Genomic DNA, 16,260 nt, shown 5'->3' with positions numbered 1-16,260 from the left:
TGTGATGACTTATTTCAATAAGACCCCAGTGGATATTTGTCATTGCCAATTTTACTGGATTGTAGCATTTTAGAACTCAAAAAGACCTTCGATGTAATCTTGTTCATTTCCTTCATATTACATTATAGATTTTTTAAATTGTGATGTGTAGAGTTTGTGACTTGCTCAGAAATCCATATCCAGAACTAGAAACCCACTTTCTTATTCTGAATAGCTATTCTCATATGTTTATGTCTTGTCTTGCCAGTTAAATAATTTAAAATCCTTAAAGATAGAGACCATATTTGATACTACTTTTGGATCCCATAGATTGTGTTTTCAGAAGTAAGAAACTAAGAAACTTTTTTGAGGAAAAAAAATTTTTTAATAGTCTTTCTGTTTTTATTTTGATACGATTTAAAATGTGCACTCTAATTTTGGATGATCTGAAGTATTCATCAGATCTTTTAATAGAACAGATGATCAAAAAAGATGAGAGTAACAATATGAGGACATTTTTTCTGATGAATATGTGGTTATATGCTATTCTTTTAAAACAGCTATGTAGTTGATGTTTCTCATTTTCCTAATGCTTTACCCACTAAAAATTTACTTTTTTTTCTTTTGAGTAGACCAAAATTATTTATATTATAAATGAATGTTGGCAGTTTTTTTGGGGGGGACGGGCACATAACTGAAGATCTTAGATTGATAGCTGTTGGTGGGTAAGGGGCTTATTAACATCTCCATTATTAATATTTAAGTGGAATATTCATTTTGCCCTTAAGTATAACTTTGTAACACCCTACAAGTTAACTGAAACACAATAATCACTAATTGTTCCAAAATAGGAAGAAGAAAAATAACTAGCTTTTCATGGTAACTGTATCAGATTAGGACAAGACTGGTTTAAAGTTGGAGTAGTTCAAGGTTGTACAAAACTTCTTAGAAACACAGATGACATGTCCTTTGAAGCAATGATAGGGAATTAAACACCTTTAAGAAGGAGTAGATTTCATGAATACAATTCAGTGCATAATTGCCAAAATGCCTGTGTGCAGGGATCCCTAGTGTAGAGTTTTTTAATGAAATGTTAGGTATGTTATTTTCATGTTGACATTTTTAGAGCCCCTGGCGATGTCACGGTCTCATTGGTTCTAATATAGTTATCTTTTACATCTTGATGGTTTTGCTTTTTTCCATTCTTGATTTTAGGGCTTAAGACATAGTTTATCCAATAATTTAGAATTAACACATTAATTAAGATCATGTCAGCGAGTTGAATGTCTATTATATAATTTGGCTCCAAGACTTTGTTCAGATCTATGTCAATGAGACTTACTCTGACTATGACATTCGATACTGCAACCTACAAACCCCTCCCTGGTGCCCTTGATCCCTCATTCCCCGCCCTATTATTTATTCATTTTTCCCCTTAGTACTCAATATCTTATTATACCATATAATTTATTCCTTATTATGTTTATTATTTCTCTCCCCATTAGAATATCAGCTCTAATAAAGCAAGGATGTTTGTCTCTTTTGTTCAGTGGCATACTGTTATTGGCTACAATAAATAGTGCCTTAGCACGTAGGATGTGTTCAACAAGTATTGGTTGATTAAAAGAATGAATACATTGACAGGCTATTTTTATGACTCTACCACTGTCATTATGTAAAGACATTGAGTGATTATGAACCTGTCAGAATTTACACAAAGTTCTTCCATGCTACTAGAAACCATTTTATTGGATTTATGTAACCATTTTATTGGAAAAACCATACCTGAAAGATACAAAAATGAAAGCATTTTCCCTATAATTGCCCAGCAAATATACTATGATAGTCTTCCCCCACCCTACTCTCCCTATGTTATCTTCTTAACTAGATTCTGTGATTTTCATAGCATCTTTTGATTTTTATAGCATTTTATTCCAGTCATTGAAATTGAGTCCTATTCATTGTAAAACTCCCAAGTCCAGCCTAATTCAGTTGTCTTCTTCCCCAGCACATGTTTGACCTCTGGCTCCAACACTTGCAGTTAAAAGTGGAAGAGTCTAACTCAAGAATATCTCCACCTGCCACCCATTTTAAGTACCAGCCGCTAGAAGGTTGAGCAGTGCTGGGAAGGATGGAAAACAAAGCTTAGGGCTTAAGGTCTCCTTATTCACCTGAATGAGGCTACAAGACTTTGGATGTTGCTCTTTTGGTAGCTGATGTTGACTGGACATTGGAAGCCCTCTGTGCAGCAGGCATTCACATACTGCTTCTCTCTTGACATGCATGGGCTCTTCAGAGGGGCCTGCAGGGGTCCTAACTGCACAGCTCCCTCCTTTTCATCCTTTCTGTCACCTTGCCTATTGCTGCCTTGTCTATAGAATCTACTGTACAATGTCTTTCTGCTGGGTCTGCTTGCCCCAACTGGCCAGATTCTACATAGAGTATCAGCAAGATCAAGCCCAAACAACTACTGTTTCTGTAGTATATATATCTTTAATTAAAAATGTCAAGCATTAGATTGTGTGTAGCCTAATAAGTGTACCCTAGAGGGTATCCTAGTAAGAACAAGCAGCTCACAATTAGCAATTCCAATGATAGGCGTGGAATGAAACTGAAAAAATTGGATCAACTTTATATAATTTATGAGAAACAAATAATGCTTGTGACAAAGGACATTTCAAATTATGTTTGATTGTCTTTTCCCTCAGCACATATTAATTTGGTGAGAGTTAGAGACCAGGAGGAATATTCCCAAATTTCAGCAACAACCCCAGAATTCACAGATATGTGGATAATTGAGAACTGACAAATTTTACCAATGAGTAAAATGAGCATGATCTATTTAGACATATATTTCTAAACTGTCAGTTGTCTCCACATCTTAAATGCAGACTTCTGTCTTAAGCCTCTTCTCCAATCTTCAGTAACATTCCTTCTGAGTCTCCTCCCTCAAATAATCTGTATGTTATTAAATTTTGTCTATACTGTTATTTTAGGATAAGGAACAAATTTTAGAACTTCAAACACTGGAATTAAATAGTCACTATTGAGGATTATGAAAAACTTGACAAGATCTCTCCTGTGAGCATGCAACATACCACAGGAGCAATGCTCATGCTTGTCATGGGTATGCAGCTACTTGTTAATGTACTTCCGGAAATGCAAGAACTTTCTCTTAGATTTTGATATGCTTGTGTGTTCACTGATCCTTTTTCAAGAGGGGTGAAGTGTTCACAGATTCCTTAATATTAAGGTTGAAAATTCTTATGAGAAATAAAAGTCAGTTTTGCCATGAAAATACTGATTCACCTCATAGTTTACATACTTAGTGCATATATAAAGCATTATATTCCAGGCTTAACATATAGCTTAGATACATTAATTTTGCTGTTGAAAATATATATTTTGGACTGATTGACTCTTTACCTTTAATTTTTTTGTTTTAATATTAGCATGAAGCTAATAAAGAATAGTTTTTCATTTCATGAGTAATGCCCTATAAAAAAAACTCTGCTTACTACCAGAGTGACACTTAACAACTATACTAATATTATTTATTAATGAAGAAAGAAAGTCAAACTACATGGAATTTGATAAATGCAGGAGATAGGGATTGAAACCAACATTTTGATGAGGATTTTAGAGCCCTATCCCTAGAGATGTTTTAATAGATAATACTGAGGCCCATTGTCCTGCTCATATCTTGAAATAAATGTATAATTGACACAAATTATGTCCCATTTGGGTAGGAAGACTCTAAAATAGATCTGGAGATTAGTACCATCTATGCAAATAGAGTCAAATATATCATCATTATTTAGCGTTTTCTATGTCAATAATTAATTAATTTCTTAATGCCCAAATTACCTATAAGGAAAAGCCTGTCAGTGGACATATTAGAAACATACACAGTCGTCTCCTAAGGTTGATGCTGAATCACATGGACTTTAGTAGATACAGTCCCTACAAGTAACTGCTCTTAAGAATTTTTCTCCAATAATTTGCTTCTGTTAATACACAGGACTCATCTGATGATGGCAGAATATTTTATATATTTTTAATATTAGTATATAAATTTAAAGTTTTTTATAGAAAAAAAACTTCACTGCTTTATAGTATGGCAACTATGCAAATCTATAAATTGATTCTTTTGTCTCCTTGAAAAAAGCTGACATGAGATTTAAAAGACGTGTATTTTTTCTCTTAGAACAGTAAAAGACACACTACCAACAAAATCAATAAACCAAAAAATAAAAGCAAAAACAGAAAGCCCTCTTCACAAATTTTGAGCATCATCTACAGCTTTATGTGGTGAGAGATACAGCTACCATTCTTGAGTGATTCAAAAAGAGTCAAATGGTGTTGAGCTAAATTACAACCCTAAATGCATATTGGTGAAATGAGATGCTGATCCATTTGCACACTAATGTGCTATTTTTAAGTCATGCATCATAGCATCTTCAAAGAGGCCTGTCATAATTATGATGGATTAGACTGCAGAGTCAGTCCTAGATGCAGTAATTGTTTCACAGATGCTGCCTATGTGACTTGAATTCATAATAAATTATTGTCAGAGAGGCGGGAGAAGGAATGAAATCAAATACCAAAGGAAAACTGCTATAGCTAAGCCTGTTTTGGTCTTAGGAAACCAAAATGTTAGCTGCTAGTCAAAAGACCAGTATTTTCATAGAAGTTTGTACCTCTGACATAGAAGTTGAAGGGTGACATACTTGGCATTTTCAGTCTCTGTCTCAATATCTTACTTTCTTTCTTGCTTTCTTTCTCTCTCACATAGCTTTTGATAAATTATGCTCAAGCATTAGCTGAAATCATAGGGTGACCATAACATATTTTTGCATGTTCCTATATATATTATATTACCTGGTGGTAATTTGACCTTTAGAATTTCCAACAAAGTTGGTGATATTTATGGCTGATAAAACTATTCTTTTACATTCCTTAGAAAGCCATATTTTATGGGAAATATTAGACTATTAGAATAAAGGGATAAACATAAATAATATAACTAATAGGATCTGAATTGTGATATTTTAGGTTGTGATTTAATTGACATCTGTCATGTAGGTAAATAATTTCTAAATCTGCCTCTTTGGGCTTTCAAAAAATTCCAAAGCTAATTTTAGAATTTGAGTGTTATATTTTGTCCATTTTTTTAATGTTTATTTATTTTTTGAGAGAGACAGACGATGAATGGGGGGAAGGCAATAGAGAGAGGGAGACACAGAATATGAAGCAGACTCCAGGCTCTGAGCTATCAGCACAGAGCCTGATGCAGGGCTCGAACCCACAAATCATGAGATTCTGACCTGAGCTGAAGTAGGATGCTTAACTGACTGATACACCTAGGCACCCCTTATTTTGTCCATTTTTAATGTTTAGGTCACATTGCCTTTTTTGATAGACCTATGAAGAAACCTCATGCTGTCCCACATAATCAAAAATCCTGTGTGTGTGTGTGTGTGTGTGTGTGTGTGTGTGTGTGTGTGTATGTACAATTTAAATAATGAGCTATTGGGGCGCCTGGGTGGCGCAGTCGGTTAAGCATCCGACTTCAGCCAGGTTACGATCTCGCGTTCCGTGAGTTCGAGCCCCGCGTCAGGCTCTGGGCTGATGGCTCAGAGCCTGGAGCCTGTTTCCGATTCTGTGTCTCCCTCTCTCTCTGCCCCTCCCCCGTTCATGCTCTGTCTCTCTGTCCCAAAAATAAATAAACGTTGAAAAAAAAAATTTTTTTTTTAAATAAATAATGAGCTATTTATTGCATTTTGATTAGTGAAGATAACTGTTAAAGCAGCTAAGCATATGCCATGTCTTTTCCTAGGTTAAGGGTTCAGTAGTCAGAACAGTTTCCATAAGTCATTTGTTGAATATTACTCGATTTTTAGAACAATGTACTCTACCAAGTTTTTTTACATAGTCTCCTCTGTACTTGATGACTACTGATATATTCTACTTAAGACACTAGTTCTTCTGCCTCAGTGATGTTGATAGACATGCTGATGAGCGTTCATTGTTATCCTTTTAAAACTGATTTTGACTTAGTGGGATGTGTATTTCTTTCTTACTAAGGCAAGAGAGAATGAAGTTAAATTTCATGAGACAGTTTTGGGTTGATGGTATGCAGGCCCTGACAGCTAGTGCATTTTCCTTCTCCTATAGCCTGTGGCTCTTGAACAGTCATACTACCTTACCATAACCACAGTCCAGGGTTAATACAGGACCTGTACATCTTTGTGTTAGCTCTACTCCATAGCACTTGCACTGAGTGGGGATTCAACTAATGCTTGACTGTATGTACAAATGAATTAATGAGTATCGAGCTATAATTCTCTCAGTGACATTACCAGGGAGAGTTATAAATTGTCCTCAAATATTTTAAGGAAAAAATGATCAGCAACCCAGCATTGATTGCAGAAGGAATCCAGAAAGGTGGCAAAGAAGGGATCAGAATAACTGTAGCAGTTTCAAATTCCATGTGCTAAATGTTTACATTTTCTTTTTTATCCTTTCCCAATTAAATGAAGTGGTACTTTGAAATACATGCAGAATGCCCTTAATTGTGCCAATAATTACAGGCCTACAGACATGTAAACAGAATCCTTTATTTTTTCATCCTAATCCTAAAAGGACTCAAATGTTGGTGAAATGAATTTATTAACAAATGAAAACCTTCTCCCTGAACTATATATTTTTCTTGATATTATGGAGCTACCAGTCTAGCCCCTGTGGGAGGGATTATTTTGATGCCTAACCTTGAACAATCATTCAGTTTTTACATCTGTAAAATGAGAAAATGGAACCAGATCCTTTCTTATACTCTGGAATGTTTTATACGTTGTTAGAACCATCATCATCACATATTATTACTCATTTTGGATATGTCATTATAAAATTTCTTAGCTTTCCAAAAGTTTAAAATGCAATTCAGTAATTCTGAAACAGAGCAAGAGTTTCTGTTGTCCAGTACTATCCTGGATATAAGACTATCAAAATAATATGTCATGTATTTGATCTCGGGGAACTTTTTATTCCATTTCAAAAAAAAAGACAGTAATAACATTGGTTAATATTTTGGTAGCTCTAACAGCAGTGTGTTAGAACCAGCTCATAACAGTTTGTGAGAGCAGATTGTAAAATTTTCAAGAATTTTGTGAGCTGAAGTTTGACAGCTTGAAATCAGCCATGACCCATAAGAGTATACCGTAAAGAATTCATTTTAAAATTGTAACTAATTACTATAACATGAAATATCGACACCATGAAAAACATCCTCAGGTAAGCTTAACTAGTCATCCATACCAGATTTACCAGAAGCTCTTCTGACAATACTCTTGCATATAAACTTCTTAACAATTTTACAGAAAAAAAAATGCCTTAATGTTGATTGGACAGTGTCCTCTTAGGTGAGTCACTGTCCTTATTGTAAAATTGAGACTCCTAAAATAAAAATTCTCTTTCCTGATTTTTATAGATATAATATTATTTGGCATAAGTTACCATACACCAAACCTCCGAGAGATAGCATTACTTTAAAAACCATTTGAATATTTATTTGCACAAGGGAATATTATCCTGTATATTACAGTAATTAAATGTTCTGTAGTATAAGACAAAATAAAAGATATTTTATCTCAATCCCAAAAAACTCAGCTATGAGAATTTAAAATATTTCTAATATCACCTATAAGACCAGATATGAATGAATAAAAGCTATTTGTATTTCTAGGCTCTGAGAAACAAAAGGAATGTCACACAAAAATCTCTATGGCGAAAATTTACATTCATTCAAAAAGTTTAACTTCAGAAAAATTTTTCTTTTTTCCCTTAAACTTGTAAACACAACCTATTAACTCAGTTTTCAATGATTACCATGTAGATATCTATAAAAAAAAAAACATCTTAGAAGATTTTTTCTTTTATATATAAATTATTGACTTTAGTAAGCTTGGGAAAACTTTACGTAAGTGACACTGTAAAGATAGCATCAACACCTTTTAAATATTTCTACAACGAGCAAAATTAACAGGTCTCATTTCTTCTTTTTTTTAATTAAATAATGCTGAAAGAAAGAAAGAAAGAAAGAAAGAAAGCAAGCAAGCAAGCAAGCTCACCAGTGTTAGTATAAAATCACCAGTGCCAGCATAAAATTAAAAGTGTGCTGTGCAACAGGATTACTGCATCATGCGATATTATAGGATATATACACACACAATGTGATTTGGGACACATCGAATTGGAACAAAATTTTTTTTCTTCTTTTACAATGACACTTTATTGTTAAATCAATAAATTTAAATATGTTCAAAATTAGATTCATAAACCAATTGCAAATAATCCTCAAAAAATTATCCTCCTACTAAAATGAAAAAATACCATATAATTTTCCTACTCTCCTTATAAGTTAACCATTTAACTTTTCACATACAGTGGTTGTACTCAGTAAAGAAATTGCTGTCACAGACAGAATAGTTCTGCTAATAGTTTAGTATTTAAAGACAGCTATTGTGTTTAAAGCTCCATATTGAAATAAATTTCATTTTAAGTCACCTTCATTTCTTCTTAGGAACTCTTATGCTCATAAAAGATTTGCAAACTCCATCTGTTGTAATTCTGCCTTTGACACTGCAAAGAATATCCAAATTATGTGCAATAGATCATAATAAAGAATAATGTGTTAAATGCTTATAGTACTTTATATCTAGAAAATTAAGAAGAACAATATATATTATATATGGAGTCTGCATGTTTTATATAATACATAACATAAATGTATGTGTTTGTATGTAAATACATTTTGATTCGTATGAGTGTAAATTGATTTCACAGTTGCCAAAAGAAAGCATTATTGTTAAAGTATTTGGAAAGCTAGTTGACCTAGTCTCTAAACGATTTATCTAGGCTTATTTCTTTTTTCCTTAATTTCTGAAAAGTGGTAGTGGCCCTGATTTTGCAGAAACTCCTTATATCAAACACAGCAAAGCAATTTTCATGATTCTAGAACTAAAGTTTTTTTTTTTAACTATTAAGAATTATTGATGATTAAGAGTATTAGTCTAAAAAGAAAAATAAGTATTAGTCTAGCTCAGAGCTGTCCAATAGAAGTACAACATAAGCCATATGTGAAGTTTAAAATTTTCTAGTACTCAACATTAAAACAAATAGGGGCACCTGGGTAGCTCAGTTGGGTAAGTGTCAGACTTCAGCTCAAGTCATGATCTCATGGTCCATGAGTTTGAGCCCCACATTGGGCTCTGTGCTGACAGCTCAAAGCCTGAAGCCTGCTTTGGATTCTGTGTCTTCCTCTCTCTTGGCCCCTCCCCTACTCATGCTCTGTCTCTCAAAAATGAATAAACTTTAAAAAAATTTTTTTTAAAGTAAAAAATTTTGGAACAAGTGAAATTGCTTTAATGATATATTTTATTTAAAATATCTATAATCTTATTATTTCAATGTGTAATAAATATCTTTAAAAGAGTTACATTCTTTTTTTTTGTCCAGTGTTAGTTACACTTATGGCACATCTTAATTTTTACTCACCATATTTCAAGGGCTTAATAGCATATGTAACTACTAGCTATGCACATCTAGCCCATCTCAACATTTAGTAGGAAGTTGGTCTAACAGAAATAAAGATATCATTTTGCTCTGTTGTTTTCTTTGTCCAGTAGGAATTATGACTTTTTAATTTAAGTTCTATTTACTAATTACTATACCTGCCTAAAAGTTACAAAAATAGTAATAAAAAGCAGTTTCCTTCCCAGTGCTATTCTCTAGACTATCTGTTCTGTTTCCCAGACACAAAATATTATTACAAGTTTGTTGTAAATTCTCCCAGAGCTGATTTGATACTTATTTTTGTAACTGTACAGGTTGTGGCATTCTTTTTTTTAAAAAAATTTTTTTTCAACGTTTATTTATTTTTGGGACAGAGAGAGAGACAGAGCATGAACGGGCGAGGGGCAGAGAGAGAGGGAGACACAGAATCGGAAACAGGCTCCAGGCTCTGAGCCATCAGCCCAGAGCCTGACGCGGGGCTCGAACTCACGGAACGCGAGATCGTGACCTGGCTGAAGTCGGACGCTTAACCGACTGCGCCACCCAGGCGCCCCAGGTTGTGGCATTCTTATAACACTGTTCTTCAGCTTGCTGTATTTCATTTAATTACTTAGAAATACTTGCACCTGAAAATATAGGTTGTTGCCAACCATTTGCTATTGCAAAAGATTGTTTATACATCATTTAACATATATATGAGCATATTTGCTAGATAACTTCTTAAAACTGAAGTTTCTATGAAACTCTGTAGATTATTGCTAAATTGCTACTAATGGTATTTATACTAGTTTTCATTCCCAAGAACACACAAGGGAATGTCTGTTTGTTTCCTCACATGATTGCCAACATTGTGTATTATCAAACTTTTGACCTTTGCCAACTTGAGAAAAAAATTGTATCTTGTTGAAGTTTTATTATATTTTTTTATTTATGGGTGATCCTAGATATCTCTTTAAACATTTAAGAGCCATTTGCATCTCATTTTCTGTGAACTGTCCATGTCTCTTGGTCATTTGTATATTCAATGACTGGTCTTTTCCTTGTCAATTTGTCAAAGTTCTGTATATTAAGCAGTTTTATATGATTTTTAACTTTGCTTATGAGTTTATTTTTGCATGCATAAATTTTACAGAGTTTTACAAATAAAACTAACAAGTTTTACTTAAATAGGTCTTCTACATTTCTTTTTAAATGTATTCCTAGTGTTTTAAGAATATTTTTCCTGTTACAGTATTTTATTCCACAAAAGTTTCTGACTGGTTTTTGCTTTTCTATAACAAGGCTATTGATTTTTGTATTCAGCTACTTTACTGAATTCTCATAAACTGCAACAGTTTTTCAGTTGATTCTCTTGGTTGACCAGTATACAATCTTATTATCTATAAAAGATAACTTTAGTGTTGCTTTCCAATGTTTATATCTTATTTCTTTTTCTATTTCATTTGTCTTGGTTAGTAACCACTGACTATTTTAACAAAGCTTTTTTATAGCCCAAAGGGAAAATAGCCTTGATTTTTTTTTTCCTACTTACATCCTTAAAATAAATGCGATGAGAAAAACTGAGAAAATAAAGCGTGCCTGTATTGTGAATGGGGCCGAATTCACTTTGTAGGATGGATTATTTATGTTTTTTAGTGCTCATTTCTTCTTGCACTCTAATCATTTGGACTTTGAAATCTCCATGAGTATTTGCCTTGGAAATATTTGAATTAATGAGTGAATGAAGAAATGAGCAAAATTATATCAATTGCTCACTCTATACTAAACACAAAAATGAACAGAGTATTCCTTTTTTTTTTTTTAAGATTTATTTATTTTTGGGAGGGTGCAAGGTGGGGAGGGGCAGACGGAGGGGGGCAGAGGATCCAAAGCAGGCTCTGCACTGACAGGCTGACAGCAGAGAGGCCAATATGGGGCTCAAACTCATGAACCATGATATCATGACCTGAGCCAAAGTTGGATGCTCAACTGACTGAGCCACCCAGGTGCCCCAAAAATGAACAAAGTATTCTTAAGTTCACAGTCCAGTGTGCAAACAAAATAAAATTGAGTATGATATGTTCAGCAGTAGACCGTATACAAGATATAGAAACAACATAGGAATGGGTGTGATTAATTCTCTTGGAAAATCAAAGAAGGAATCCTAGGGGAAGTGATATCTGAGACCATTTTAGAGGGACGCGTAGGGATCACTGGACAAATCTCGGGACTACAAAAGCATTCTAGGCCAACAAACAACAGCATGAATGTCTGAACAGTTACCATGTTTGGGTATTTATAAGCTATTGTTATAGTTGGAGCTTCAGACGTGAGAGGAAGTAGGAGAGAAAAAAGAAATCTGCCAATGAAAAACCATTTATATCAGGCAGGAATTGTCAGTAGAAGTGGGCAGCCAAAGCCCCTGTGGAAGAAGACATAGAATCACCTAGAAATGACATTTTATAAACTACACTTTTTACCCCATTCCATTTCCTGGGAAGTTAACACTAAAGGGAGCATGCCTGGTCTTTCAGGTGGGTGGGTGAAAGAGTTTGAGAACTACTGATGCAGGCAATATGGAGCCATAAAGTGTGTTAAAGGAGAACATGACATCAGATTTGCACTGAGAATATTCCCTTTGGTAACAATTTGAAGGAATCTTGAAGGACTGGAGAGAAGACAGGCTGGGCTAGGGAAGAAACCTTTTAAAAAGCTACTGACTGCAACAGATAATGAAGTGAGATAATATTGGTCTGGCTACCAAGTAGCAGAGAAGATAATTCAAGGAATATGTAGGAAATGGAATTAATTGGATATGTAAAGTACTAGAGAAGAAAGAAAGGAGGTAGTCTTTCTTGTTCTTAGCATTTTTACAGAAAGAATTTGGGAAGGAAGTTGATACTATTTACTAATGCAGTATGAACTTACCACCTTAGCTGGTGATTTTAATTATCTTTGTTCTCTATGACCATGAATATTTGAGAGCTGCTGGGAAGACAAGAATAATCGGATCCTGAGTAGTTATTGGTTGTCCCTCTGAAACATGAAAAGGAGTATCATAGTTTGCTAAGTCTAGGAATTTTGATAATATTAAGGCCATGATTATTCTCTAAGATTTATTATTAGTGTTAGATATGTATTAATGCACTTCAATTTCTGTTTCCATGCTCTTTAGAATTCATTCAGAGGGCAGCCTTGTGGATGGCCCCGAAGCAAGCCTGATGGAACAGGATAGAACCAACCATGTTGAGGGCAACAGACTAAGTCCATTCCTGACACCATCTCCTTCTCCCATCTGCCAGACAGAACCTCTGGCTCTAAAGTTCCAGAATGGAAGCCCATTAACTGAGAGACCTTATCCAGAAGTGAATGGAGACACCAAGTGGCAGTCTTTCAAAAGTTATTATGGAATACCCCATATGAAGAGAAGCCAGAATAGTCGCGTGAGTCCGGACTTTATACAAGAAGGTAGAGGGTATTCCAGGTGCTTGCAGAATGGAGGAATAAAACGCACAGTTAGTGAACCTTCTCTCTCTGGGCTTCATCAGAACAAGAAATTGAGACAAGACCAAAAGGCTAATGGAGAAAGAAAGAACTTCGGGGAAAGCCAAGAAAGAAATCCAGGCAAAGGCAGCAGTCAACTGAATGTCTCCGACTTGAGTGATAAGAGAGAATCTGCAAGCTCTGTAGTCCAAGAAAATGCAGTTAAAGATCTCATCAGCTTTTCAACACATAACTGCAGTAGGTCTGAAAAAGCAGAGCTTCAGATTCTGAAAGAGCAGGAGGAGAAAAATGCTAACTACCATGACAAGAACATTATATTACTTCTTACAAACAAGGCAGTGCTAATGCCTAATGGTGCTACAGTTTCTGCCTCTTCCATGGAAAACACACATGGTGAACTCCTGGAAAAAACACTGTCTCAATATTATCCAGATTGTGTTTCCGTTGCGGTGCAGAAAACCACATCTCACATACATGCCATTAACAGTCAGGCTACTAATGAGTTGTCCTGTGAGATCACTCACCCATCGCATACCTCAGGGCAGATCAATCTCCCACAGACCTCGAACTCTGAGCTGCCTCCAGAGCCAGTTGCAGTGGTGACTGAGGCCTGTGATGCTGACAAAGCCAGTAAGACAGCTGCAATGGTAGGGACCTGTCCCTTTCAGAAACCAGAAACACAAAAATCAGTTTTTGAGATATGCCCGTCTCGTGACGAAAACAGTAATATCCAAGGAACCGCAAATCTGGTATCTGGTGAAGAATTCTGTTCAGGTTCCAGCAGCAATTTGCAGCCTCCTGGTGGCAGCTCTGAACGGTATTTAAAGCAAAATGAAATGAATGGTGCTTACTTCAAGCAGAGCTCAGTGTTCACTAAGGATTCCTTTTCTGCCCCTACCACACCACCACCATCACAATTGCTTCTTTCTCCCCCTCCTCCTCTTTCACAGGTTTCTCAGCTTCCTTCAGATGGAAAAAGCACTCTGAACGATGGAGTTTTGGAAGAACACCATCACTACCCCAACCAAAGTAACACAACTCTTTTAAGGGAAGTGAAAATAGAGGGTCAGCCCGAGGCACAGTCATCCCCGAGTCCTAATCAATCTACACATGTAGCCAACCACTCTCTGATGCTACCAGAAAGGCCTCAGAATAATTGTGTCAACAAGAATGACATGCGGACTCCAGGGACAGTGACTATTCCCTCATGTTCTGAGAAAGCGAGACAAATATCAGAACGCCTCAAGCATAACCCACCAATTCTTGGTAGCAGTGGGGATCCACAGGACCACTGCCAGCAGTTGATGGGACACAAAGAGCAAGATATTCCGAAGGGTCGAGACAAGGAACAAACACGAGGTCTTGTGCCCCCAGCACAGCCCTATCTGAAACCAGGGTGGATTGAATTGAAGCCCCCTCACTTTCATCAAGCAGAATCCCATCCAAAATGTCATGAGGCATCACTGCGGTCAGTTCTTCAGTATCAGTCCAACCCCTCCACTCAAATGACCTCCAAACAATACACTGGAAATTCCAACCTGCCTGGGGGGCTCCCAGGGCAGGCATACATCCAGAAAATAATGCAGCCAGAGCAGAGGCCACAAAGGTACCAAGGTGAGGTGAATCAAGGGCAGTTTCGAGGTACAGTGGACCAACAGCTCCAGTTCCAAAAACCCTCACTCCAGGTGCACTTCTCTAAGACAGACCCTTCATCCGAAGCTCACGTGCAGTCACTGTGCACCCCTAGGTTTTACTTTCAGCAAAGACCAGATCCCCAAACTGAGAAACTCATGCCCCCAGCATTGAAACAGCACTTGAATCAGCAGGCTTCGGAGACTGAGCCATTCTCAAACTCGCACCTTTTACAACACAAGCCTCACAAGCAGGCAGCACAACCGCAACCATCCCAGAATTCACTTATCGCTCAAAACCAGCAGCAGCAGCAAAAATTACAAATGAAGAATAAAGAACAAATGTCCCAGACTTTTTCTCACCCCCAAGGCAACAACGATCAGCAAAGAGAAGGATCATTCTTTAGCCAGATTAAAATGGAAGAATGTTTCCGTGGTGAAAATCAGTATTTGAAATCAAGTGAGTTCCAGACTCATAATAGTCAAATGGGATTGGAGCAAGTGCAGAATATGAATAGTAGAAATTCCCCCTATGGTCAGACCTTGAAATCAAATACAAGCAAACTACAGATTTCTTGTTCGAACAATACACACCTAGCTCCAGAAAATAAGGAACACACTATCAATTCTGACCTCTTTGCAGGAAACAAGACTCAAAATTTGCATCACATGCAATATTTTCCAAATAATGTGACTCCAAAGCAAGATGTTCTTCACAGGTGCTTTCAAGAACAGGAGCAGAAGCCACAACAAGCTTCAGTTCTACAGGGATATAGAAGTAGAAACCAAGACATGTCTGGTCACCAAGCGGCACAACCCCCTCAGCAAAGGTACCTGATGCATAACCAAGCAAATGCTTTCCCTGTGTCTGACCAGGGAGGAAGTCACCTTCAGACCCCTCCCCAGAAGGACATTCAAAAGCATGCTGCTCTACGGTGGCACCTCTTGCAAAAGCAAGAACAGCAGCAAACACAACAACCCCAAACTGAGTCTTGCCATAATCAGATGCACAGGCCAATTAAGGTTGAACCTGGATCCAAGCCCCATACCTGTATGCGCCCCATGGCAGCACAACCAGAAAACAAAATGTGGAAAAAGGTAACTAAGCAAGAGATTCCACCCCCGAGTTGTGATAATGTACAGCAAAGGAGCATCCTTGAGACCATGGAGCAACATCTGAAGAAGTTTCAGGTCAAGTCACTATTTGACCATAAGGCTCTAACTCTCAAATCACAGAAGCAAGTGAAAGTTGAAATGTCAGGGCCAGTCACAGTTTTAACTAGACAAACCACTGCTGCAGAACTTGATAGCCACACCCAAACTTTAGAGCAACAAGCAACTCCTTCTGCAGAAAAGACACCAACCAAAAGAACAGCTGGTTCTGTTCTCAATAATTTTTTAGAGTCACCTTCCAAATTACTAGATACTCCTATAAAAAATTTATTGGATACACCTGTCAAGACTCAATATGATTTTCCATCATGCAGATGTGTAGGTAAGTGCTAGAAAAGTACTGAGACACATGGTGTTTATCCAGAATTAGCAAATTCATCTTCAGATATGGGATTTTCTTTCTTTTTTAAAAAATCTTGAG

General features: G+C 36.4%; 1 protein-coding gene across 4 annotated transcripts in view; it reads left to right on the top strand.

Annotated features, from left to right (window-relative positions):
• The window catches only part of TET2 (tet methylcytosine dioxygenase 2), a 136,829-nt gene that overhangs the window by 74,775 nt on the left and 45,794 nt on the right, over positions 1 to 16,260 (top strand). For all 4 annotated transcript variants that reach the window (XM_030313329.1, XM_030313330.1, XM_030313331.1 and 1 more), the window contains exon 3: positions 12,707 to 16,161. In XM_030313329.1, coding sequence (XP_030169189.1) covers positions 12,753 to 16,161 — 3,409 coding nt within the window. In that variant the 5' untranslated portion in view covers positions 12,707 to 12,752. The remainder of the gene's footprint in view (positions 1 to 12,706; positions 16,162 to 16,260) is intronic.

Source organism: Lynx canadensis, chromosome B1 (assembly GCF_007474595.2).
Source record: "Lynx canadensis isolate LIC74 chromosome B1, mLynCan4.pri.v2, whole genome shotgun sequence".
Taxonomy (NCBI): Eukaryota; Metazoa; Chordata; class Mammalia; order Carnivora; family Felidae; genus Lynx; species Lynx canadensis.
This window is presented reverse-complemented; position numbering and strand designations above follow the sequence as displayed.